Here is a 25,876-nt window from a genome sequence, read left to right on the forward strand (position 1 = left end):
GTATTAAATAAAGGTGCATGGTTTGTTACGTCAAGTATCATTATTGTCCTTAAAATGGAGTGAGATTTGAGTCAAACTTTCAACATGATTGCCTAGTATATCCAGACTCTCTGCTTTTGTATTTGTATTTATACAGAGGGATATTAGTCTCATTTCCACGCCCTCCGTTTCATCTCGAGTCCAACCAAACATGTTAAGATTAGTTTTTTCAGAGACATGTGAAATGAAGGAACATATCATTTAGAAACAAAATTACATTTCTCCCACCTCAGATTAACAGTTTAGTGCTTCGCTCACTAATTCTGCAGAAATCCATTTGTCTGTCCCTTATAATATTTTTCTTTTTTTCTTGTAAGGAGGCAGATTTGTTTTGATACAGACAGACTATGTGTGTCCTGATTGGCTAATCCACCTGTCAATCACGGGGAGTTTCAGCATCTTCGTAAAGTATTGAAGAAGCGTGTATTCTGGATCCCAGGCAAAAAACAAAATGACTCTATAAGGCCGTGTAAAAAATAAACTACAACCTATTTTTCTAGTTTAGACTCGTACTTAAAAATGGGCTATTTGTCACACAATGCAGGAAAAGTACAGCAACAGCTACAGCAAGAGTAATATAAATATTCAAAATAAGGATAAAAAATTGGTCTGTCAGCTATGTTTTTTTTCTTTTTTTTAAATTAAGCGATACAATAAGTGACTAACAGGTACGGAAAGCTGTATCTGGGCATTTGAAAACGCAAATTTGATCTAAAATGATTTAATAAAAGAAACAAGTCCACTAATCATGTTTATGCCTTATAGCCTGAAACACATTTCATTTCATATAAATCAATGACTCATAAAGCCATGGATCTGGATACCCTTGTTTCCAGGTTGTGTACAAACTTGCCACTTCAAAAACTCTCAGACTTAGCAGCAGTGCTAAATCCACAGCATCTGGACGCAGGCTGACTCCAACCCTTCCCATAATCCCTTGCACCGTGTCCCACATGTTCTGGCAGGATTTTGGCCTTGGCTGACCCTGTCCTGAACAATGGAGTGGTCCTGAATCACAAGATTACAAGGTTCTGTGGAGGGCTTTCGTCAGCACACACACCCGCCGTCTCAAAAGTAGAGCAGAGAATGATATACACAGACTGTTGCTGAGCCTAGACCTGACCAACTGAAGGACCAACTGTACCTATTTGCTTAGTTAAATCCAGGTGGTGACTTTTTTTTTGGCCAGGCAGTGTATATTTACATTGGGATGGTCACTGGACATTAGAAAAACATGTAAAAGGTTTAAATGGTTTTGAATAAGTGCAATTATGTTTTTGTTCATGGACAAAGATTTTTGATTCTAAGTTTGATTATGTGAGTTCACCATTTTGAACTGAAAAATCTTTAATAGCTTGTCTGCTTTTTTACCAAATTCTGTTCAAATCATTGCTCAACTAATTGGTGATTCTAGGATGTGATGTCATTCTCCCAGGTGGGGGCTAGAGACACTTTTTCCTCTTGATTACTTTGTACTTTGCCATGAAATATCCAAAAGGTAAATGCACAAATGTCGAATATGATTGTGTTGGAGCGGCAAGTTCTAGTGTTCAGTCACTAATAAAAACAAACACAAATCTGTGTTTTAACCATATTCATTTTAGCTGCTCATGATCTGTGTTGCACATTAGTTATGATATAATTATAGAACACTGTAATGTCATCTGAAACCCAGCAATACCATAGTTTTAATGTAGAATGTGATGAGAAACTAAAAATCTCCTTCAAAGTACAAAATATCACAATCATCTACTTCAACTCCCAATGATACAACTTCATGTACTAGCCAACCTGAAACAAGTATTGCTTATTTTATTAGCATTTGTATTTATTTATTTTCAAATACACCTTGATTAGCTTGAACAAAGACTTAATTCATAATGAAGAGTTAGTTTATTAAGAATGATTCAAGCTCAGTAATATGAAATACTTACATTTAGCAGTGCACTTTACTATTACACTTTCATCTGGATGTGCTCATGCTAAAGTTAATGCGCACACACGCACGCACACGCGCGCACACACACACACACACACACACACACACACACATAGCACACAGCACACAGAGCACACACAGAGAATTCAACAGAATACACTGTTGCTCGGACTCAAGGACAGAACTGTGAGTTCCTGTGCTGTAGCTTTACCTGTGTGAGACTTAATAAATCCTTCTGACTTACATTTCAGATTCATGGTCATCTTTGACGCTTATAGCAGAAACAAACATCCTTACATTACAGTAACTATTTAATTAAGGGGTTTGAGTTAAGATATGGGTTAAGTATTTACTACGGCTGAATCATTCGTAATACCGTAAATTATTTGTTCATTATGAAATAAGTCTGTTCAGAAAAGAATTTCTTAACATTTAGCCCCACTTTTGCTTTCACATTAATATAATTTCATCAAACTTTATAATGGGGTGTTAAAAATAATCAAATGCACTGCAGATCAGAGGTGAACTTTGGCAGCGTGGCAGATTAATAAAACATAAAACACTTGACACAAATCAGTTACTTTCAGACAGTGTGGCAGTAGATCTGTTATATGTGGTGCGTTCAGGACGTCTGGGAAACTCAACCTCTCCCTCATTTCTATTCATGAGCCTAAGTCCTGCCTCTGCCGACTGCCAATAAACGTCTCTATAATCATTTTACAACTCGACCCGTGAAACTCACTGTCTATGTTAGAAATGAATCCAACTCTATGCCAGAGTCAAAGTTTTAATAAGATCTATGTGCTGCTTTCAACTGAAGTTTGCTCATTATAAAAAGTAGATTATATTAAGTATAATAACAAAAAGTAGATTAAACAAAAAAAAATTGCTAAATTTAAAGCTGAACTAAACGCTAAATCAACTCTTTTGGTACTAAACTGTGCATATGGTGTTTTAAAAGCATCATCTACTATCTGTTCCTACAAATTTTTTGGCATTTTTAGTGCAAACAAGGTACATTTGCAACTTCATGTTTCAAGTATATGGTGACATCATGCAAGACTGCCAGGTGTTTCTGATTACAAACACCTTCATGAGTTTAAAGGGCATATGGTGTATTAACGGCACTTTCAGGGTTGTTTTAGTATTTGTGCTGTGTATATATTATGTGTATATATTATATTGGCGTTGAAATAAAAATATTAACATTAAATATCTCAGCATATCGTCTAAATCTTCACCAGTGATACGTGAACAAATGTGGCATGGTCCTTTACAGTAAAAGCACAGCCCAAACCTCGCGCCAATATGAATCGTTTTATATATTTAGTCATTCGTTAAGATGCGCGAAGTGTGTTTAAGTAGTGCAGATCCAGATAAGCCTTATCTCACATCTTCCCAGTAAGCAAAAATGCACAAGCCTATGATCGAATAGAATTGAAAAAAGCAGTGGTAACTACTTTTGCCACAACTGCTTCTCCTAATAACAGATGTACAGTATGTAACTTATGTCCTACCTGTACACTTCTTGGGGCTGCCCGGTCTTTTTCCATGCATCCCAAGTTTACAGACGAAGTTCTCCTCCCAAAACTCGGCAAACCACACATTCCTGCGATTGTTGGACAGCGACCGACTCTTGAAGTAACGATCAAAAGCTGCAAGAAAGACCGAAAATTGAAAACGTTCAAGGGCCCATATTACGCTATTTTCTGATCTGTTATAATGGTGTCTCCTCATGACAAACATACCTGGAGTTGTGTTTTGTTTCATTCACACATGATTAACACAGTTCTTGTCTCAAATGGAAAACACTCTGTTCCACCTTGTGATGTCATGTGGTAATACAGGAAGTGCTCCATACACCTTCACTAGAATCATAAAACTCACTTTTCTGCAAGATAGACAAGAGTGCGGGAGTTTTTCTATTTTCGATTTTGACAAGCATTACGCACGGCCTCTCCAACGCACCTGGCATCAAAAATACAATGTGCGAAGCATCCTCAGCCCTGGAATTGCCCATCTCTACTAAACTGAAAGGTAGCTTGTGGAAAATTACCGCTTCATGACAATTTTGAGCTTTGGAGATGTAAACAGACTAATAATAAAGGGTTACTAAAACGTGTGAATGAAGAAAAAAACACAACTCCAGGTATGTTTTTGGTGAGGTAACAGTAATTTTTATTGACGTAAACCTTAAAAACATAAATAAAAGCTATATGTGCAGCCCAAATCTGCGAGGTGATGTGTTACTGACCGTCTACAGAAGCTCTCTTGGGCAGGATTGTGATAGCGCCCTCTGCCACCCGCTCCTGGTGTACCACAGGGGAGATCTTTGACCCCCAGCTGTCCGAGCCCACCCACAGGAAGTGACCCGTCAGATTGTTTCGTTTGGCTGCATCCAGGATCCTCCTACACAGGTGACAGGGGATAAGGAGAATATCATTAGGTTAGAGACAATCAAAAGTGAGAATTGTCTTCTATCCAAAATATATCAGAATTTATTTGATGTATACCACAAGTGCTTTCATCGCAAATGTAAAAATGATTTTGAAGTGAGTTAAATTGCTATTGTATTGTTCCATTACTATTAATTTAAGTGAAGATGCACTATGTAGACTGAGTGACTGCCACCTGCTTGTCTTCATATCCAATTACTGGTGTTTTTATCAGAAAAACCATGCACTCTGCTCATATCACCTGTTTGTTTATACAGAAAAATAACAAGTTTAATGTCATACTGTGCAACATTCCAAACAAAGCAATAACATCTCCCTGGAGACAGGAGAGTAGCAGACCCTCCCCTTGAAAAGTGATACAGTCTCTATCTTAAGAGACAGAAAGTACCGGATGTCATCCTCGTTGGCAAACATGATGACAGCTCTGGCGTTGGGTGTCTCCAGCAAACGCAGCACAATTTTGTCAAACTCTCCAGGCCTGGGCTCACGAGGGATCTTTAGAGACTGAGCGATGCACACTCCACCTGCAAAACACACACAGACACACAGGGAGAGTTACAGCCGCGGTACCAGCCTTTACCACAAAATTTTGTGTTGAATATATTATAAAGGCGGCATATTGGGACAAAATGAGCTTTCTGCATCTAATAATAAAGTCATTTTTAAACCCAGAAGTAACAGTGTCTAAAAAAGCTGCTGTGAGTGCATTTGAAAGTTAATGCATGTGAATATTTACAATGGAGCTAAGGGTTTGTGACGGCTAGGGACTAGTTTGATACATGTAAATACTTCCTCCTTGCACGGTTAGGAAATCTGGTACTCCAGTTTTAACACCCTCATTTATTTACTTCTTTGACTGTTGTATTATTGTAAGATTTCAGAATTTAACTTTCTTGTTGAGAAAGATGCTAAACCATTTTGTAGGGCTTCAGTAGCTAAAGCTGGGGTGCCTGATTTTCAAACTGTGAAAGGTGCAAATCGGTAGCTCAAACTGTTACCTAACTCATTCCTAGCGTTCACAAACCTTTGACACATGCTGGTATTCACGTGCATGGATTTTCAGCATGTGCACAGCTTTAGAGCAGCTTTATCAGATGGCGAAGCAAAGTAGGTTGCACTGTCCTCACGCAGCCAACAACTAAGTGCTGTCCGCATCTAATTATAAAGCCTTTTATTGTCCGAGAATCAGGAAGTGCGCTGTTAGCCTGCTCGGTGTTTCAAGCTTTACTGTGATAGCAAAACTCCGCTCTGGCATCTGAAAGTTGTGAAACTGAAGCTTAAATAATTAGGTGAGGCAAGGCAACTTTATTTGTACAGCACAATTCATACACAAAGTAATTGAAAATGTTTTAAACAGACATTAAAATCACAATTTAAAACAAATCAAAACATAAGCACATTTAAGAGTTCTTGACCAGTAAACTAACTGAAAAAAATGAATATTCGACTATCTTAAAATAAACATAAGTTCCAAGCCTAAACATTTGCTGTGGCCCTGTTAAAAGTTTCCCAAACATTTCATAAAGTCAGATCCTGTTAGCAAAGCCTTTTTTATTTTCAAGTCACGACATTTGAGCTCATTACAGTTGTCACTTCTTTGCCAACACTGTACTCTTTAAATGTGTGTTTTATTTAGCAGAGTCTGACACTGCAATGTGACACTTGAGTTGAACTTGTGCATTTGAACTGAGCCAGGGACAAACTACAGTAGACTCACACTTAATTAGGGCCCGGGGAGAGTTTTGTCATTTTTTATATTTTATTTTTTGTCCACAAACTGCACGTCCCACCATTGCACTGCTGTCCTGGGGGACCAGAGGCACGGCAGAAAATATTCACTTCTCCCCACCATGACCTCGATTGTCAACCCGCGAGGATGCGACCGGCAACCCAGGCAAAAATGTTTCTTCAGAATAGCATTAATAAATATAAGGCTCCAGTCTGACAGACATAAATAGAGCATTGGCTTCAGCAGAAATGAGGTAAAATGTGTTCAAAGTTGATCTGAGTTAACTGGGCATATGAAACTTTGGGGACGAAATTGTTTTGTCGTGTCTTAAATTGTGTTGGCTCATCAAAATAAACTTATGATTTTTTGTAAACAAGACTTACTATGCAACTAGTCTGTTTAGAGTTCATGATTAAATTCTATGTCTTTTCCAAATTTATTTAAAAAGGTACTGTACCTGATTTTTACCGTCTTGAAAACGTGAAAAACAGAATTAGTTGATTTTAAATGGTTTGCAGTGGTCCAGAGTTACTCCTCACTTACCTTATGCATTCCGAGCATCCTAATTATTCTACCTGATGAGTTTATAAGAGCTTTTCTTAACTCTCCAGTGCATAGTTTTGCTGTGACAATAAACTAACAACAAACTAGCATGCTAATGCTCAATTCCAGACAATAAAATGCTTTCAATTTACCGGTAGATGCAGACAGCACACAGTGGACATATTTTGACCTCTATAGCTGTAAAGTGTATTTTCCTATTGATTACACTGTACCATGAAATATTTAAAAGGCAAATACCCAAATGTTTATCCTGAGGGTGCAATTTATCCAAAAAACAGAACAGTTTTTTTCCCCTCATATTTAAACATTTATTTAGGCTATTACACTATTAAACAGGGTTGAAAACCAGCATGACCATAACTCCAGCTCCCAAGCTCCTTCTTTGCACATATCATATGTAAATAGTAGCTAATAGCCAACAACAAATCTTCAGCACCAGTGCCACGGTCCACTTAATAAAATTGTTCCTCCTTTCATAAGAAACATCTGGCACGAGCAACCTATCAGCACCGTTTTGACCACACAGAGCGTACTACATGATATAGGATCATTTTTGCTTTAATATGTCTCTGTTTGTGTGTGCGATGCCCTGGCTCCAAGTGGCACAAACGCACAGGCGCACCAGGTGACCAAAACCGGGCTGACAATGCCTCTATTGTTTGCCTTGACAGAGCAAAGGATAAGTCAACCACCGCCAGCCGCTCCTAAGACTTAGGGCACACCGCACGCACGCTTCTCCCTACGCAAGCATAAAAACAGCATGTTTTGGATGCGTATTTTTTTAGAATACATTAAAAGTGAATGGGGAGGGTCAACATGGATCTATAAAAAATAACTGGAAAGGATTTTTCTCATAGAGCTCAATGTAAATGGTCACATTTTTCTATAGCGCTTTTCCACCTTCAAGGCACTCAAAGCGCTTTACAACAAGGAACCACTCACCCATTCACACACACATTCACACACACATTCACACACACATTCACACACCAGTGTACGCAGACACTGAGGTGTCTGCGTACACTGGGTTAAGTGGGTTAAGTGTCTTGCCCATGGACACAACGACAGCATTCATCTGTGTGAGTTAGAATCGCACCGCCAACCTATGGATCAGTGGACAAACACTCTACCAACTGAGCTACTGTCGCCCTAATCAATTTTTAATCATTAGCTTTGGCTATGTTCTATTTAAGCTCTAGCTAATTTCAAGTGCTGATTGGTTAGAGGGGTCATGTGGTATAACAAGAACGAGCATGTGAGCGATGTGAACAAGTTGAACAACTCGAACTGTCATGAACAAGCAGAAGGTTTAGAACATGGTTCAGAAGTGGCCTGGGAGCATAAACATTATAATTTATAATTTATTTATTATCCCCTTGCCTCCTCTGTGGCCTCTAGTCTAGAGCAGAATACAGCCCATAGAACAGGTTTACCCAGGAAAAAATTAGCAGAATATGTCTTCGTTGTCTCTGTGGGCTGATTAGGTCAGACGCAAGAACCCGAGGCATGTGGCTGCGTGGTGCTTTGGTGTTCTGTCTGCACACTCCAATCTGCTAAACTAAAGTGAAATACATGTGAAACAAGCCTGGCAACTTCCTGCACAAGGCACTTTGCCTGCCGTTCCGCTACAAAATGCTCTTGCAGTGTGGCTGTGGGAGCGAGATGAAGACTGCAATGATCAACAGGCGACTGTACAGAGTGTGAGCATCAAATGAACTGTCAAATTTGGGACAACTGGTAACTAGACCCATTATTTTCTTGTATCACAGCAAAATAATTAGCTATAATCATTTTAGTAGCCCTCCATCTGTAAACTGGAATATTATTAGCCTACAGAATGTTATGTCATCTGAAACTTAGAAATGCTCTTTGTTTAGTGGTGGCATCATTTTTTTATTAATCTATTCCTCTATGGTGGCTGTTTGTGGACAGGCTCCTATGTTTTAAAACCACCATGTTTACCAAAGGGAGAGTGGGATCGCACTGAAGACTCTGTAGCATCTGTCAGCATGAATACTGTCTCATATTTACTTCGTCACATCAAATCTTGAACACACCATTTATTTTAAATTCACTTCTTTTTTCTCTTTTCCCTGGGGCAATATTCTCTCTGATTCATCGTGTGTCCTTACTGCTGCCCAATGCTGTTGTAAGCCAGACACACGGCTTTAAACATGAACATCTCTGGAGTCAGAAAATCATTTGCATGTAAATGAGAGGGCCTTTAGAGCAGATGATCCGTGAGTACGTCATTTGTGAAGACTGTATGGTGGAGGACAGTGGCCTATCATCACAAGTGGATTAGACAAGAAGCAGAGCACATAGAAAGCACAGGTACAACGCAACACAGGAGCTAGACAGGTCAAATACTAATATACATAATACTGCATATACTTAGCCAGAGGACATGAAGTGAACATGGAGCCCACTCCTAACTGGTATTGTTTGACCTCAAAGGCCTTCTATTATTTAAACCAAATCGGCGGTCTGGTGCTTGCCAGAAAGGTATCTAGAATGGTATCTCTCTGTATTTTTATATAGATGGATATCAGTCTGATCATCATACTCTCTGGCACGTCTCAAGCCAGAAACACGGTCGTGCAATCAGATTTGTTTCTTTCAGTGATGCATGTGAACCAAATTTTGTCTATATTGTCTAATTGTCGTCTATAATTTTGCAATAAAATGACATTTCTCTCACCTCAGATTAACAGAGTTTAGTGCTTTGCTCATTGATTCTGCAGAAATACATGTCAGTCCCTTGTGATATTTTTTTCCTTTTTTTCCTTGTAAGGAGCCATATTTGTTTGATACGGACGGGCCATTCATGTCCCCAATTGGCTAATTCAACTGTCAATCATGCCCACCTAAACTCATGGAGATTCACCAGTGACCAAACTCACATCTTCGTAATTTACTTAAGAATTTACAACAATAAAGATGCATCAGTCTAATTTATTGCTTTTGGACAGTTCATTAAAAAAGATGTGACTGTCAGTTACAACTGTGCAATGAATCAAATCTGAATAGTGATCGGTTCTGTCATTTCATTTCGAAACAACTGTTGTTGTGATTTTGGGCGTTACAAAAATAAAATGAATTGAATTGAATTTCTAATCATCAATGATCAGCTTGGGTCTTTTTAACCAAGAGGTCCACAGCCAATTCTCTGTCATTATGTAAAAGGTTTGGAGCAGAATTCAGACTTTGGAGGGAGAAATGTGACAATTTCTGGTGTTAAGTAGCACTGATAAAGTGTATATTGTTTATGTGCAAAAAAAATCTGATTGAATATCCAGATAGATCAATATGCGCCTCTTGCTCGCACCACTTGTTATAACTTGATGATTCTATTCAGATTATCAGACACTGTCACCCCGAATAACAATGACGCTGATGCTGTATTTTGAGAAACTGGAAAGTGTCAGAAATGAGAGAAGTGCAAGTTTTAATTTTGGGCTAAAATTTGTGAGTTTTTGCCATTGTTCACTGGGTAAAAACTGGAGGGGTTGGTCCCGAGAAAAATAATAATAAAGAAAGAAAAGCAAAGAGGCAGCGCTTTGTAAATGGCTGTCCCGCCACTCACAAAGAAAGGTGCTGACACCATCACCATGGCAACACGGTTAAAAATACAACATGTTTTTTTTGCGATCAATTTTTTATTTGTATGGTAACAAAATCAAGATAAGAAAATCAAGATTTCCTCCTTTCCCTACAAACCCCCCCCCAAAAAAATAAAAAATACAACAACATGGTTTTTGTTGATTTTTTGATTGGGGAGGATAAATGTAGTATTTGTCGTAACATTTTGGAAAACTGAATTTACGGCCCTCCATACAGATCAGTTTTGTATTCTGTAGGGGGTGCACCAGTTTTGTTTCTTTCACAATGAGTTTGATTTCTCTCCATGTCTGGTTGGGTTTCCCTCGAGCACTCTAGTTTACTCCATCAACCCACAACCATACGTAAAAGTAGTCTTGACTAAGCCTAGGTCAATATCTGGAGTTCGCATTTCCCAAAGGTCCTGATAGGTTGCCGGAGCAGCATTGAAGAATGGGTCAAACGCAGAGGACAAATTTCCCTACAGGCACAATAAAGAGTACCTTGACCTTAATCTTACATAAAACACATTCATGTAGACCTTGTATGAAGTGAAGCGTCTTGCCCAAGGACACAGTGACACCAAGCAGTCGACAAGGTTTGAACCTGCAAGCAAATAGTTGGCAGGTAAATTCTGAGACAATCACTCACTACTAACACGAAAGTTATGCCCAAAAGTCCCATTTGTTTCTGGCTCTAGTGTAGTCTTCACTGGTAACCTTCCAAAATGGTGTTCCCCTGTACATGCTCAGTATATATTATTTTTACATTGCTGCAGGCACTGACAATCTATATCCTTTGTTGGCAACATTCCACCACAGCAGAAGAGAAAGTGTGTGAACATCTCAACTCATGTGTCTCTGTCAGCAGATGTGCTCCTCATTGTATTCAAGCGTTCACTGCACAGTCTGCAAACATGTATTCTGTCCTCAAGGTTATTTTCAGTACAGGGAAAATAAAGTCTGCATAAAAGACAGTTTTTACTCCTATGTGAACCCACATGCAGCTAGGTACTCCTGATCCTGGCAAAAGTTCTAAAGCTCTTGGACAATGCCCACTGTAAAATTAATTGGAAAAAATGGCTATAAATTTGAACATTTCTCTTATTTTGAAGGAGATAGTTGCTAGGAATGTTCCACAGTGTAGCATTAAACCTGTATTCAATTTATTCATTTATGCCTTTCTAAAAAAAAAAAAAAAAGGCATTTTCACTATGAGTGGGCTTATCTCTCCTCAGATCTGACACTGTTGTTCGTGTCACAGTGGTAACAGCTCCATAGAGACAAGCAGGTGATGAACACAATCAGAAAAGTTACATAGTGCACATTTAATTTCAAGATTTAGATTTCTTTGAATGTAAAACTGGCTTAAAAAATAAATACAAATAAAAATAAATTAATAAATAAAAAAATATAAATAAATAAAATAAAATACTTTCTCCATGGACATTTTTTTCAGTCCTCTGTGATATGTTTTTTTCCTTTATTTTTTCGATATGTGCAGACCATGCATGTCCCCAATTGGCTATTCCACTTGTTAATCACGCCCTTCTGAAAATGGGGAGATTCGCCAATGACCAGACTCACATTTTTGTAAAGTATTGAGTAAATGTTTTTTTGGATCTCAGCCAAGAAAATTATAGCCAAAAGAGTAACATTTCCATGGAAACAACCAGGAGGAAACCCTCCGCCAGGCCTAATATGGGTCAGGTTTGTGGAGATGCAAATGGCCATCCTACCACTCTGTTGTTTTTTTTGTTTTTTTTTTGTTTTTGTTTTTTTGTGTGGAATAAATCCAACTTAAAAAACCCTAAAAAAAAATAAAAACCTAAAAAAAAAAAAAAAAAAAAAAAAAAATTATTATTATTTTAGTCTATTTTTGGTCAAAAAGTTACAAACCGTGGATTTAAAAATATATTTCCACAGCAAACCTGCTCCATTCTAGAATTTATTTGGTGTATTTTATTGATTAGTTTGAGTTGCATGAAGTGTGTCAGTGGTTGCAGATCCTGGTGAATAGTTCGTCTCCACGTGGACTGTTTGACCCTTAAAAACCTCACTCACAACACTCACTGAATACAGAGATCTGATGGCCCCGCGATGCTTTGTACAACTCAAAAGAGAATCCATTTCCTTCTCCGAGTTTGTGAATGAGCAGAGCCTCGGGGAGCAGTGATGACGGCAGCTGCGATTTAGATGTTTTTATTCTTATCCATCCTGCGCTATTTTCAGTCACAAGTTTGACTCTATATTTTTATACAAATGCAGGATTTTAGGTCACATTTACTCATTGAAGTCAAACGTTTAAATAAAGGTCAAAAATCAAACCCCGTACAAATTTCAGGAACCAGTTTTTTGTTTGTTTCATTAAGAGTTTGTACACGTTTGAGTTTCACGCTAATGAAAACTTGAGACCACTGCCACAGCTATTAACAATTCAAATTGGTGTAGTTACGATACTAAAATTTCAAACTCAATTTCGATACTAAGGAATAGACTCGAGACTCAATACCAATTTCGATATCACAATGATAATTAAAAACACTCAATTTTCCAAACATGCCGTTTTCAACATTAAATCATAGTACTTTCTTTTATATTGCATGAAGCTTTATATCTGTGTAATCCCTCCGTTGTCCAGTAGGTTCCATAGTGGTCCATGGGTATATACTAGTCTATGTGTCTTATACTTGTTCTGATACAGCTCAAGATTCAGTATCGATACCTGCTCAAATGCGTTTTGATACTAGTTTTAGAATCAATTAGTATCTGATTTCCGATACTTTTGACAATCCTAATTCAAATATGTCTTTATAACAACAAAAACTCCTCTAATCGTCCAGTTTTCAACCATAGCTGCCCTGGGTCTGTCTAACAAAAGTGACACTGTCATTTTGCACCTTTGGTCTCTCAGACAAATCACTACAAGATACAACAAACACAACAAAGTAAGATCCAAGCTTTTTACTTCAGGCCTAATGACAATCAAATCAAAATCACAATTTGCAAACATTTAAGAAGCAGGATATTCTCTGCAGACCACAATTATGTAAAAAACTGCATGTAGATTTACATTCAGACCGCTAGTTGAGATTCTTAGTTTTGTGCATTATTTCAGTCAAAAATTAAGGCTCTGTGGATAAGGATATGTGCAAAAATACTCCTGCTGTAGAAACATGCATCTCAAATCTTGTCAGAAATGTTTGCCAGAATATTTTAGGTTTATAACTCAGGCATAAAACATTCCATGCTATTTCAAATGATGTAATTTGAAATAGCAAACACATGTCTATGCCCTGTGCGTTCTTATTTGCTATTAAAGGTCCCATTTTACGCTATTTCCTAATCTGTTATAATGTTTCCTCATCAAAAACATACCCAGAGTTTTGTTTTGTTTGATTCACACATGTAGGACCTTTAACACTCACATACTATGCGCACAAATGTAGAACCACCGTGACTTTGGCGACGCACCAGAGCAGTGTGGTGTCCCATCAGGTCTGTATGACACGGGGTCCACCAAAGGGAGGGGCATCTGTGAGGAGGAGCCGTCAGTCAGACTTTTTCCGCTTTGACCAGGATCTCCGCAAACACTTACACATGTGTCATTCACCATAGTGACAACCCAACAACACTCTACATGCATTGATAGTTCTATTTGCATACAACAACTGGTAAATGGTTTATTTTATATTTGTATTTGAGAGGGATATTGCATAGTAAATGTATTGCACAAACCAGATTTAACGACAAGCTCATTTCTATCTGTAGTCCCTGGGCAGAGGCAAAGTAACAGTACTTCATGAAATAACCCACGTAACATTTACAATACAGCTAAAGAAAAACAAACGCCAACAACACATAACGAGCACAGGGCGCACCTCATCAGCACTCCAAATATAAAACTTACTATTACCTTATTATTCTAAGCTTTGTACTAGTGTTTTCATGACTCTGATACCATGATGATACTATAAAACACTTAGACAACAGAATGTGATTTTCAACATTAAATTGTAGTACTTTCTTTTATATTACCATGTGTACCTTATATCTGTGTAATCCCTCAGTTGTTGGGGTATTTGTGCCTTATACTTGTTCTGATACAGCTTAAAATCGTTCTAAAGCTATTCAACAAAGGTTCATTTCTGTCCTGTGAATGTGACTTTTTTAGTGTCGATACTTCTTCAAAAAAGCATCTAGTTTTGATACTAGTTTTAGTATCAATTAGTACCTGATTTTCGAGTCGGCACCATTTAAGAAAAAAATACACTACAGTTTTTTATGCTAACTATGTTTTGTGCTGTGTAATTGGGATATTTTAAAATACTTGAGTTCAGTTAAATAAAACAAAAAAAAATTACATGCCTTTATTTACTTTTACAAAACAATGAAAAACAAAACAAATCATAGCTAAATTAGGAAAAATCAAGACTAAAATCGGACTTTTTAGGTAAGGTAAACTAAACTGGGAGTCGAACTGTGAACTTAGTGTTGCTGTCATATGTCAAATTTTTTTCTTCTTTTTTCCCAATACTGATTATTTCATTAGCCCCTAGTGTGATATCAGTATTTTTCCACCTCTACTGTCTGGGTTCTGTGTTGTGAGTGAGGCGTGAGTGGCTCGGGTTGACTTTGGGACACAGCCATGTTTTCCCTGTGTGTTTGTGATTAAAGAGTAGGTGAGGTGTTTGCTGTTATTGGAGCAGAGTGGAGCAGTTATCCCTCAGATTTGTGATGATGAAAAAGTTGTGGGGTCTGACCTTCACTCACTTCAATTACATAATTTTATCTGGACACTACAGAGTACAGCTAGCTTCAGTATGGAACTTGAAATGAATTTGAAATTAACTGTCTATCCGAATCAGTCGAATTGTTAACGTAATGTGCCATATCAGCTGTGTTACTGTCTCCAACCATAGGGTGTATATATAAATGGACATAGCTGGCACATTCTGGACAGTAGGTGATCATGGGCTGTGCTTCCAGCTCCATCAATCCTGGCTCCAATTCACTTTGCATTAGAAAACTGTGACCCCTCTTAAAATGTTGGTATTGACCCGCTCTATGTGATCCTGGTATTTTTATTTCACTATTGTGTCCGCAACTTAAGATATGAACGTTAAGAAGAGACAAATCAGCTGCCCCCTGCTAAACCAGCACTGCAGGTGGGAAGAGACCCCTGTAACTGCTCGCCTCGATGAGCTTCATTTGACTAGAGCTGAACGCTACGGGTGACGTCACACTCACTTAGTCTTTATACAGTCTATGGGTGCAACACAATTAGTATAAATAGTAATTATGTGGTGCTGCAATATCAGTGGGCAGCCCGTTGGCATCCTCCTATAGTAAAGATAGAACAAAAGCTCACCAAATCAATATATGAATTCAGTCATTTCTTAAGGTAAGGTCGACTCGATCCCTTGTGAGAGAAATTCATCCTCTGCATTTGGCCCATCTTTCACCAGTGCAGTCGGAGCAGTGAGCTATACTGCTAAGGATCCATCTCTGGAGGATTTTACCTTTTGTGCATGTATTGGGTTATTAGTTTTGGAGAAACCGTTGTGCCCAGACACAGGGAGAACATGCAAACTCCACACAAAAAGGTTGATAAACCTGGAAATTGCACCCTGAAACTGAGTACTAGCCAGCTAGAGATGCTGACAATGCAGAGCAGTCTGATTTTCTATAGGAACATCTTTTAGGCTTCCTCTACTACAACAAAAGAAATCAAGTGTAGCACTTTTTATTATAATTTTTTTTAATCTTGCTTTTGAATAGTTATTGCTATAGTATCTGCACCTACGTTACCTCCTCCACATCTGATGTTCATGTGGAACGCTTCAGTGCACTGGAGCAGGCTGCAGTTGTATAAAGAGCCCATATGTGAGAGTGAGATTCATTTCCATAATGTGTCACTAGATTCTCGTGTGGAGCATACAAACATGTCACCGAGTCCAGGTCTGTACCATGCTACAGCCAGAGAAAAGGCAGGAGATTCCATAAAAAACACATTTAAAAGTTCACACCTTCCACTATAAAAGTACCTCTTTAAATTCCAAGGATGTTTTTTTCTGCATTTCTTCCCTCCTGTCAACCATCTGATGGGAAATCTAAGAGAAAAGCTGTAACCCACTTATTTTGAGTCAGATCAGCCATTCTGGGGTGAATCAGAATTACTTTGTACTCCAAACCCACAGATAATAAAAATAACCCTAAACTTCACAAACTTTGAATAGGCCTTTTAGATCAAATTTTTGGTGATTTGAGCTTCAGCTTCAAAAAGGGAATTATCAAGACCTCACAATTGCTCCCCAACAACAGCTTTATGAAATAGTTTACAGTGTTTTTCAGTCTTTGCTACCACTGGGATTTCTGGTTTAGATCTTTTTAATATGTTTTAATTAGCTTCCTTTAATAATCTGTGCTTTCAGCTGCGCCAAATGTCTTATCATCTTAAGGAAAAATTATCAAGAGCTATTTCTTTAGGCGTATTTGCTACAGAAAAGAAAAAACAGAACTTGTTCATTTGAATCAGTTTGCAGTAGTTCACAGTTATTCCTCACTTACCTTATGCATTCTGAACATTCCAGTTATTCACAGGGATGACAGGTAACGCTAACAACAATTGGCATGCTAACACACACTTCCTGATTATCAACATGGACATATGTTGACCTCAAGGGCTACTTTTATCAAGACCAATGTTGTTCAAATATGGAAAAAGTGTGTACAAGGCCTTTAAAACGCCTCCAGACAAAAGAATCAAATTAAAAATAACAATTCTAACGGCATAATTCTATAAAAGATTTAAGTTGAGCTGCAAAATTCCCTATGCAACTCTTCTTTACCACCTCCTTCCCCCTCTGCTCCTGTCACCATGCGCACTCCCTCTGACAGCAAATGGGGAGTAATCAGTTAGCACAAACAGCTCCGCGAGTGATAAAACGGGACAGGCCTGCTCCATCCTGAAGGGCCGATAAGGAAATCCAAGTGCCTTCCAATGCCGAGGATTTACCAGGAGCGCTAAGCTGAAATGAATGAGTTAATACAAGCAATGGCAGATTCCAAATGAGCAGTGTCAAAGAGGAAACGACGAGAACTCACTACCTGCCCAAATGTCGCAGTTTAATCAGTGCTTCATAGTAAATGTATGGGAGGTGAATTAAGAGCTTCTGGCATGTGTCAGCGTCCATCCAACAGTATTTAAAGCCTGGTAATACATAACAAAAGATGCAGAATTAGAGGCGTTGCAGCATTCGCAGTTTAAGGGAACAAATTTGGCAAGGTGAAATGAGTGGATTTAGGACAGAATATGAAAGATTTAAGTGTTAGAAAGTTGTAGAAGTGGAAACCGTTATTCTTGGGTTAAATAAAAGGATATGTTGTGGATTATGGAAGCGGAAATACTGGGAGTGGCTTAGTGTTGGTGAGTAGTATGACTTATTGTTGAGTGTATGTTAGATGGAACCTTAATTTTTGGGGTCAATATTTACCGTGGGGACTTTTTCTTTGTACTAGTGAGGAACATTTTGTTATTTTTCCTGTTCAATGAATAATTGAACAGTTTAATTATTTTTATGACATTTTAAAGATACAAACTAACCACTAAAGTGTCTCATTATGTCAGGGGTGTCCAAACTTTTCTCATTAAGGGCCACAAATAAAAACACAGTCAAAGCTGAGGGCTGATTGAGGGCCATAAACTGGTCACCAATACAGTGAATACTTCAAATCTGCGTTATTATTACAAGTTAGACTGAACCACTAGACCTTTATCCATGTTTACATCCTCAGTGGGACACATTAAATATCTGATATGGGCTTGTTAAAGTAGATTTTTAGAAATGACAATTCATCTGGAAGCTTGAGGGCCCAGAAAAATTGGTCTGAGGGCTGCATTTAGCCCCCGGGCCACAGTTTGGCATGCCTGCATTATGCCATTTATTTATTGCAGTTTGTTTTCTTAACCATATTGTACATTTAAAATTGTGTTTTTTGGGATAATTCTACTTTAAGGTTATTTGTCAGTGACATAATTTAGTTTCAATATTATCGTTTATCGTCTATATTTTCTTAAGCAATAAATTGTACTGCAAAATGTGTTAGCCTGACAGGCCTAGCTACACAAGCTTCCACCGAGTGTGAATGAATAGTGACACTGTAGAGCTGTAGAGTCTTTTAGATGTGAGTGAGGCAGCGAAAAATAGTTAATTTTTGCAAGCGAGTCAAAGATGTTGGCAGCACTTTATAATAACAGGACTAACAAAGAACAGCTTAAAACATGAAACCAGGACTAAAGCAGGACAACACCTAGACTAGACTAATATCAGGATTGAATTAGGGCTTAACCAAATGACTATAGGATTCAGCAGGAACAGTGAATAAGATGCCTCCAGTTGTGCTTGCCCTGTACCTCTACTGTAGCTCATAATCTTCTGTACATGCACACGGCTGACTGCGTGATCTGCGAGTCAAATGTGTGCCATTGTAATGTATGGACAGTGAAGTACACCATACGCAATGAGATTTCATGCCAAGTCAGTCCCACTTTATGTGACCTACTACTGCCAATACCAGTGCTACTACTACTTCTACCTCAAGCACACATCTTCTTAGCAGAGATGGGGCGACTAAATATTGTAAAGTAAAAGTTACTTTAATGATTACCTGGCCATCCAGAACCACACGCTTTGACAAAACGTTACAAAGATGAATGGATCTGAAGATGTATCCTGTCTACCTGATTTCATAAAACAAACATGGCAAAACAAACATGGCTGCTTACATGGAAATGAGGGGGAAAAGCAGCAACATATAGAAGCACAGATTTTTGCAGAAACAATTGAATCTATATCTCCAGTAAAATAAGTTATATATTGTTTATGTTTTAATGTTAATTTTATGATGATTATTTTTGTGTTGATTTGTTTGTATTGTGATTTTAATGTCTTTCTTATTCTGTAAAGCACTTTGAATTACTTTGTGTACAACTTGTGCTGTACAAATAAACTTGGCTTGTCTTCTTTTTGAGAGGAGACCTCTTGTGCATTTGAGAAACACAGGATACAAATTAGCAACTGTGGTTGGACTGTCTCAAGTTAAGACAGGGGATTTTCACCCTCTATTGTCCAGCTCCAGACCTTTCTGGATTCTGCCAGAATGTAGGAGGGACTGGCTGATCAAGCTACTTTAATGGTGCATTATGTACCTTTTCTAGTGGAGGGTCTGTCATTTTTTACAAGCAGGTGACGTCAACGGGCCAAGTTACAGGTCTGAGGAGAGGGAACCCAGCTCACACAAAGAATGGTTGTTTATAGATTTTTTTTTAATTTTTTAACCAATATATAGAGTCCATTAAATAGATTTGTTTTAAGCCATACTGTAGATACGCTTGTCATGATAACAAATTTTGAAGCTGCAAAGAAATATAACACTAAACCATAATATTGAAACTGCTTTATGCCACTGACACAGTAAGAATACAGCAGGATAATCCCAGTAAACCATTTTGAAAATAGACAGACCTGAGGTGCAACAAATGAATGGGGAGAATGAAAGAATAATCAGCTTAAAAGTTATTTATTCAACTATCTACAGAGTTCTCTTATGATATTACAAAAAATAATAAATAACTAAAAGTTCCCCATTATTGCAAAGAAAAAGTACTCAGGATAAATATTGAGTTAAAAAAAATATACAAAAGTGTAAATAATGATTGAATTATGTTATTTGCAAAGAATAAAGCAGACAATATTTAACACTTAACCAGAAGCAAGAAATGCATGTTCAGATCTTTCATATTGTCAACATAAAGACTTATAGACTTATTCACAGTGGGAAGAGATATAGTGTTTAAGAGTACTGTTACTTCAGTGAAAGTATTTCTCAAGGTAAAAGGTAAAAGGATGTTTTATTTCATGGTAAAGTACAGTGTAATCTCATCCCCCCCATCTGGGAATAGGACATCATCTAGAATCGGAAAATCACCATTAAAAATGAGATGTGTTCAAAATTAAAAAAATAAATAAATAAAAAAACATGATAAAACTGCACTATACTAGTACAACTGCAGTTTCTTCTCAAGTTAATATAGCAGATTACTATCCACCTCTGTGTCTCAGTGTGAAATACCCAGATCTTTAATGAACTCCCCAGTTCTGTGTGAGAAACCAAAGCTCGTTTTAACCCTTTTATTAAATTGTGTGCAGTTAATTGAAGCGTATCACAGAAAAGCCAGGACATGAAATAATACAATTTCACTTTGTTACTAGGCTCGCAGCAGGAAGGCACCAAGCTAACAGGCCAAGCGCTGAAAGTCACACAGAGTCTCATGGAATTATGGGTAATCACACATATCATTAAAGCCAGGCCTGGGGGGAGCTGTTAACATTGACCTTTCAATTAACAGTTCAGCAGAGCGCAGTTTACAACGAGGCCTCCCCCTCCTCTAATATGTGAGGAAAACACACTCCCTGTCTATCACAGCACTAAGGAGGGATAAGATGTTTAAGCCTGAGAGCGGAATTAGATTTGTCAAGGTGTCTTTGTAAAGAAGACAATGGGATTTACTGATTTCGGATTAGAAAACTAGTGAAGCAGCTGTTTAGTCTCTGCCGGAAATCAGGACTGAAAAAAGATGTTTCTATTAATTTTTCATGCATAAAAAAATATCTAATGATCTGATATTTTGAGTTGACATGTTTTGTTGTTCTCATAACTCTTTATGTTGTTGTTGATGTAACAGCTTTTGCATGTGACACTTGGTTGCTATGCCGACATGTGGATGTGAAGGTTTTATTCGTCAGATACTGGTGTGTTTTGAAGGCTTGCTCTAGGAGTTGAGACTGCTTTTGTTTTGTTTTCGGTGTGGGTTACGGCCTACAGTGTTCAGAAAATAAACAACCAGAAAAAATTCGGCATGTTTCCTTACATAAGAACTACAATTTTGTTTTTAAATTACCATTGTTATTATTCATTCACTCTATATTTGGTGGTGGTAAGATACTATTGATGCTAAGTCCGCCCTGGGGTACTGATGGAACCACAGAACTTGGTCCGAGTAGGAATCGTTCCTCCGACCTTCACTGCTCTAACCACTGACTCTAACTCATTCTTGAGTGAGTCCATGTAAACATAAGGGTTCAGCATTAGTAGGGATATTATTCACACTATGCTATGAGTAACACAATGACTCAATTTGAACATTTAAACCAAAGGTGTCCAAACAGACGGGCCAAATACACTCATCATGCAGCCTTTTGTCGCTGAATGGACCCAAATGATAAATCTGATACAAAAAGTACTACATATTAAGTATCCTTATCACTACAAGCTACTTTGATGAGATCACATTGCATTGAGATACAGACCTAAAATGTGTAATAGTAGTAGCAACTGTAGCAGTAATGTAACCATAATAATAACAGTTGTAGTAGTAGCAAAAATATCAGCAATAGAAGTAGCAGTCGTATTATTCTTAGTAGTAGTAGTATTAGTAGTTGCAGAGTAGCAGTAGTAGTTGCAGAGTAGCAGTAGTAGTAGTAGTAGCAGCAGCAGAGTAGCAGTAGTAGTTGCAGAGTAGCAGTAGTAGTTGCAGAGTAGCAGTAGTAGTAGCTGTAGTAGCAGTAGTAGTAGTAGCTGAACAAATAGCTGAACAAATATTACACAGTAGTTATCAGCACACAGCACATAGGTTCAAACATACTGCTGCTCTTTCATTCCTTTGAGCCTGTCCCTCAGAGCCATGAAAGGTTTCCTGGGAAACACATCCTCAGACTTGACTTTACACATGAAGGACCTCCAGGTGTAGGCATCCAGGGCACCTCACAATGGGTTTTTGATTCTGCTCAGCTGAACCACGTCTGTCAGCACAACCAGAGAATATGAAAGAGAAGATTTATGATGCACTGGAGCGAAGTTTGGTACCGGGGAGATGCCGGGATAAAGTAAATAAATAAATAAAGTGTCTAAATCTGTGAAGAAAGACAAGACATGGATCTCAAGAGGTCTTTTTTTGAGGGGTTCATTAAAAGCAAACCACACTATCAAAGAATTTCTTAGAGGTGATCAATAGCTATGCCAATTTATTTCATTACTGTACTTAAAGGATACCTACTGTGCTTGTGTCTGTAATAAATAGATCTTTGGCAGTACTGATTTTGTCTTAATGCGTTCAGGGACCATTCAAATAGAAAGGGTTAAAGTTTGGACTTGTTTGTGATGTTAAATGCAGCTGATTATTTCCTGTGAGTCTAATAAGCGATCATGCAGCATTTTTGTGTCGGTTCATTCATGTTTTCCTGTCTGCTACATGAGGTTATATATTAGGTTTCAGACTCTCTACCTATAAAGTTACAGTGTCCATTAAGCGAACAGAATTTGTCTTTTCTTCTGCTCAGTGGGATATCTATGTAATATGTTTTAATTGAGATGACTCTATAGGATTATTTTACATAACAGACTTAACAGTAGGTGCATGACAGAGGACAGAGACAATTTGCAATTAGCGGTGGAGCTTAGTTCAGAAGATGGTGGTGAAAGTGCTACCAAAAGCCATGATTTTAGTCACACATCGTCCAGCTACAGAAAACCTGTAAAATGCCCCAGAGTGCAGCAAATGTTGGTGTTTTTTGAAAAAATTCTGGGGGAAATTTGCATGGATCACTTAAAATACAACTTTGAGTGAGTAAATGGTGGGGGGAAACAACTATGACATTGTTAAAAGCTCTAAAAAGTTGATTTTGTATAATAGACATGCCACTAGGAAAGTTATATATTGCATCTTTAACTAAGTCCATAGCAACTTAGACATCAAATCCATAAACTCTGTCTAGAAAAAAAACATATATATACAACTTTTACATAAACAAACTGTATAAAATCAAACTTTGTTACTACTACACCAATCCACCCAGGCAGGACAGAGGCAGCAGAAGTGGGGCGCGCTCAGCTGCAGTGAAGTTCCTGTATGTCTCAAAACCCAGTGACCCACATAGAGCCTGATCCTGAGGGACAGAGCGGGACAACAAGCCTGAACTAACACTGGAGCCCTGTAGGCTTTGGAACGGTCCCATTCCTGAATAAATAAAAGGACAGACAGTATGTTTTTCCTCTATGTGGTTCTAGTTTCTCTTCAGGGGTTTCAGCTTCTTTTTAATAGGTGCCATTTTGAGGACTTTTCCCCATTCAAAATATATATTTTCTATTGTAATAGTCTATCGTTCAGTGAGAGCAAGTGAGTTCAAATGATAATTGAAGTGCACTATATAACTTTTCTACTATGCAAACATTTAAATCTCCAAACAGATGACACCACCCGCCCAAATTACATAGATTACAGATCTAAGGAGAGGCAAGCCCACTCACAGTAAGAATGTATGTTGTTCAAGTCATTTTTTATAGCAGTAAAGCACCCGTAATTTCATAAATGTAATGTCCCACAGTATGCCATTAAAGGAAACATGTGGCTTGTCTCAAAAAATGGCAAAAGAGGTGGCAGTATATGTTTACACAATCATAATAACAAATACAAAAATTATATTACAAACAATATAACTGATGATTTTGGGGAATACGGGATTGTTGAGATGTTTCAAGCTCTATATGTCATGTCTAAGTAGTCGTGGCAAATGTTTAGTGATAATAAAATATAATGGGACCTTGGGGAGTGCTCGCTGAAGCTTGTAATGTGAAAGTACATGTGTTGTTAAATCCTCTTTATTCTGCCTGATCGCCTGGGACACTCTCCTCCCTGTCCGCCCATGTCTTTTATAACAGTGTATTTGAGCCCTCATTACAACTCACTTTACTTTGTTATATAAAAGGTCACTGTTAAATAATTTAGCTTGAAAAGAAACTGGTTATTTGGCTGGGATCTAGAGCACACATTTATCTTAAGTATGAAGATGTGAGTCTTGTCACCAGTGAATCTCTGAGTTCAGATGGGCGTGATTGACAGGTGGATTAGCCAATCAGGAACAGGTATGGTCTGTCCGTATCAAAACAAATATGTCTGCTTATAAGAGGACTGAAAGGTATCACGGATTTCTGCAGAATCTGTGAGCAAAGCACTAAATTCTGTTTATCTGAGGTGGGAGAAATGTCACTTTATTCAAAATGATGGGTGACCAATGAGCTCCTTCATTTCACAAACGTCACTCAAATAAACAAATAGGACTCTGGCTCAAGATCTGGCAGAGGTGATGGTGACAGACTCTGCTCACCACACCCTCATTATATCATTCTGGACTTATGAGGAAAGTCGGTTATTATTTTAGTCATATTGAATCCAAAACCAGGATTTTTTGGAATATGTACAAGAATATGTCATTTACAAGTTTATTTTATAAATGTTTTGTCCAGGTGGACTAAAAGTTCTGTGTGATGTGAGTTTTGAAACTTTGGCACCATTACAGTAGGAATTCTGGGCACTGTTTACAACCAGATGGATCGAAAAAGATAAGATACAGGGTTGTTTCTTCAAAATAAAATTACTCTCAGTTGGTGTAAGGTAATAGAGTAAACCACTACTACTGCTTCAACTGTCTGAAAAGTCTTACTCAAAACCCAGATCTTTTGATTATCAAACTAGGGCTGGGCACATGACACTACAATGAATAATGAGTTTTTGTCTGCAATTGACCAATCTTCAATTTGATTATTATTTTTATTATTTTATTATTATTCAATAATTATATCTAAAATCCCAATTTTTAGTTTGGGGGAAAAACAAAAATAATTAGGAAAAAAAGACCTTATGTTTTAATACCTTATCAGCAGCAACAATTTACTTTTAGACTTATTTTTTAAAAACACTTTTTTTTAGACAACAGAATTTCTATTCTCGCTTCTTTAAAGGAACTGCATCCTGTGCATCCTGTGTGTATTACAATCACAACTGAACCAGGGTTGCCAGAGCCTTCACCTGCAGATAGAGGCCACATACAAGTTCAGTATATGGACAGACCGTGCCTCATATGAAACCTCAGAATCTTCAGAATTCACTCACTGAGCTGCAGAGGCTGCACTAGCACTGATTAAAGATTGTCTGCGGGTACTGAGGTTTAGGTAGTGACAATATAGATCTGATAGACTCCTTTAAAACTACTAGATTTCAGCATTTAATCTGACAAAGAAGAGACTTATGTGGGGCTCATTCTGCTCTCTGATTGGATAACCATCTTTAAACACCAAATTATAACATAAATGGGACATCACGTTCAATGTTTTTGTAATGAGCATATGTTATCAGTAAAAAATCAATTTTATCTGATTATGTTTACCACGTATCTTGGGACAGAGACAGGTCAAGTTTATGAAATATAAAATCTAAATCTTACATACAATTCTTTTCATATTACCATCTGGTCTTCTGATATAGATCAAGACCAAAACTATTTTTATGTTCTTTTATTTATCATTATTATTATTAAAAAAGATCTTTATCAAGTTGTATACGGACCTAAAATAGTTACTAACCTCTGCTCACAACTCCTTAAACCGTCCCATTAGCCCACATAATTGTGCCCTGACAGTGATGCATGGAGCT

The 25,876-nt window shown here is 37.8% G+C and overlaps 1 protein-coding gene across 1 annotated transcript in view; it reads right to left on the reverse strand.

Moving 5' to 3' along the window:
* Positions 1-25,876, reverse strand: part of LOC117372389 (metabotropic glutamate receptor 8) — a 115,921-nt gene that overhangs the window by 46,901 nt on the left and 43,144 nt on the right. The window contains exons 4-6 of the mRNA XM_033968187.2: positions 4,823-4,958; positions 4,233-4,387; positions 3,496-3,633 (exon numbers count right to left, since the gene is read on the reverse strand). Coding sequence (XP_033824078.1) covers positions 3,496-3,633; positions 4,233-4,387; positions 4,823-4,958 — 429 coding nt within the window. The remainder of the gene's footprint in view (positions 1-3,495; positions 3,634-4,232; positions 4,388-4,822; positions 4,959-25,876) is intronic.

Source organism: Periophthalmus magnuspinnatus, chromosome 6 (assembly GCF_009829125.3).
Source record: "Periophthalmus magnuspinnatus isolate fPerMag1 chromosome 6, fPerMag1.2.pri, whole genome shotgun sequence".
NCBI classification, from domain to species: domain Eukaryota; kingdom Metazoa; phylum Chordata; class Actinopteri; order Gobiiformes; family Gobiidae; genus Periophthalmus; species Periophthalmus magnuspinnatus.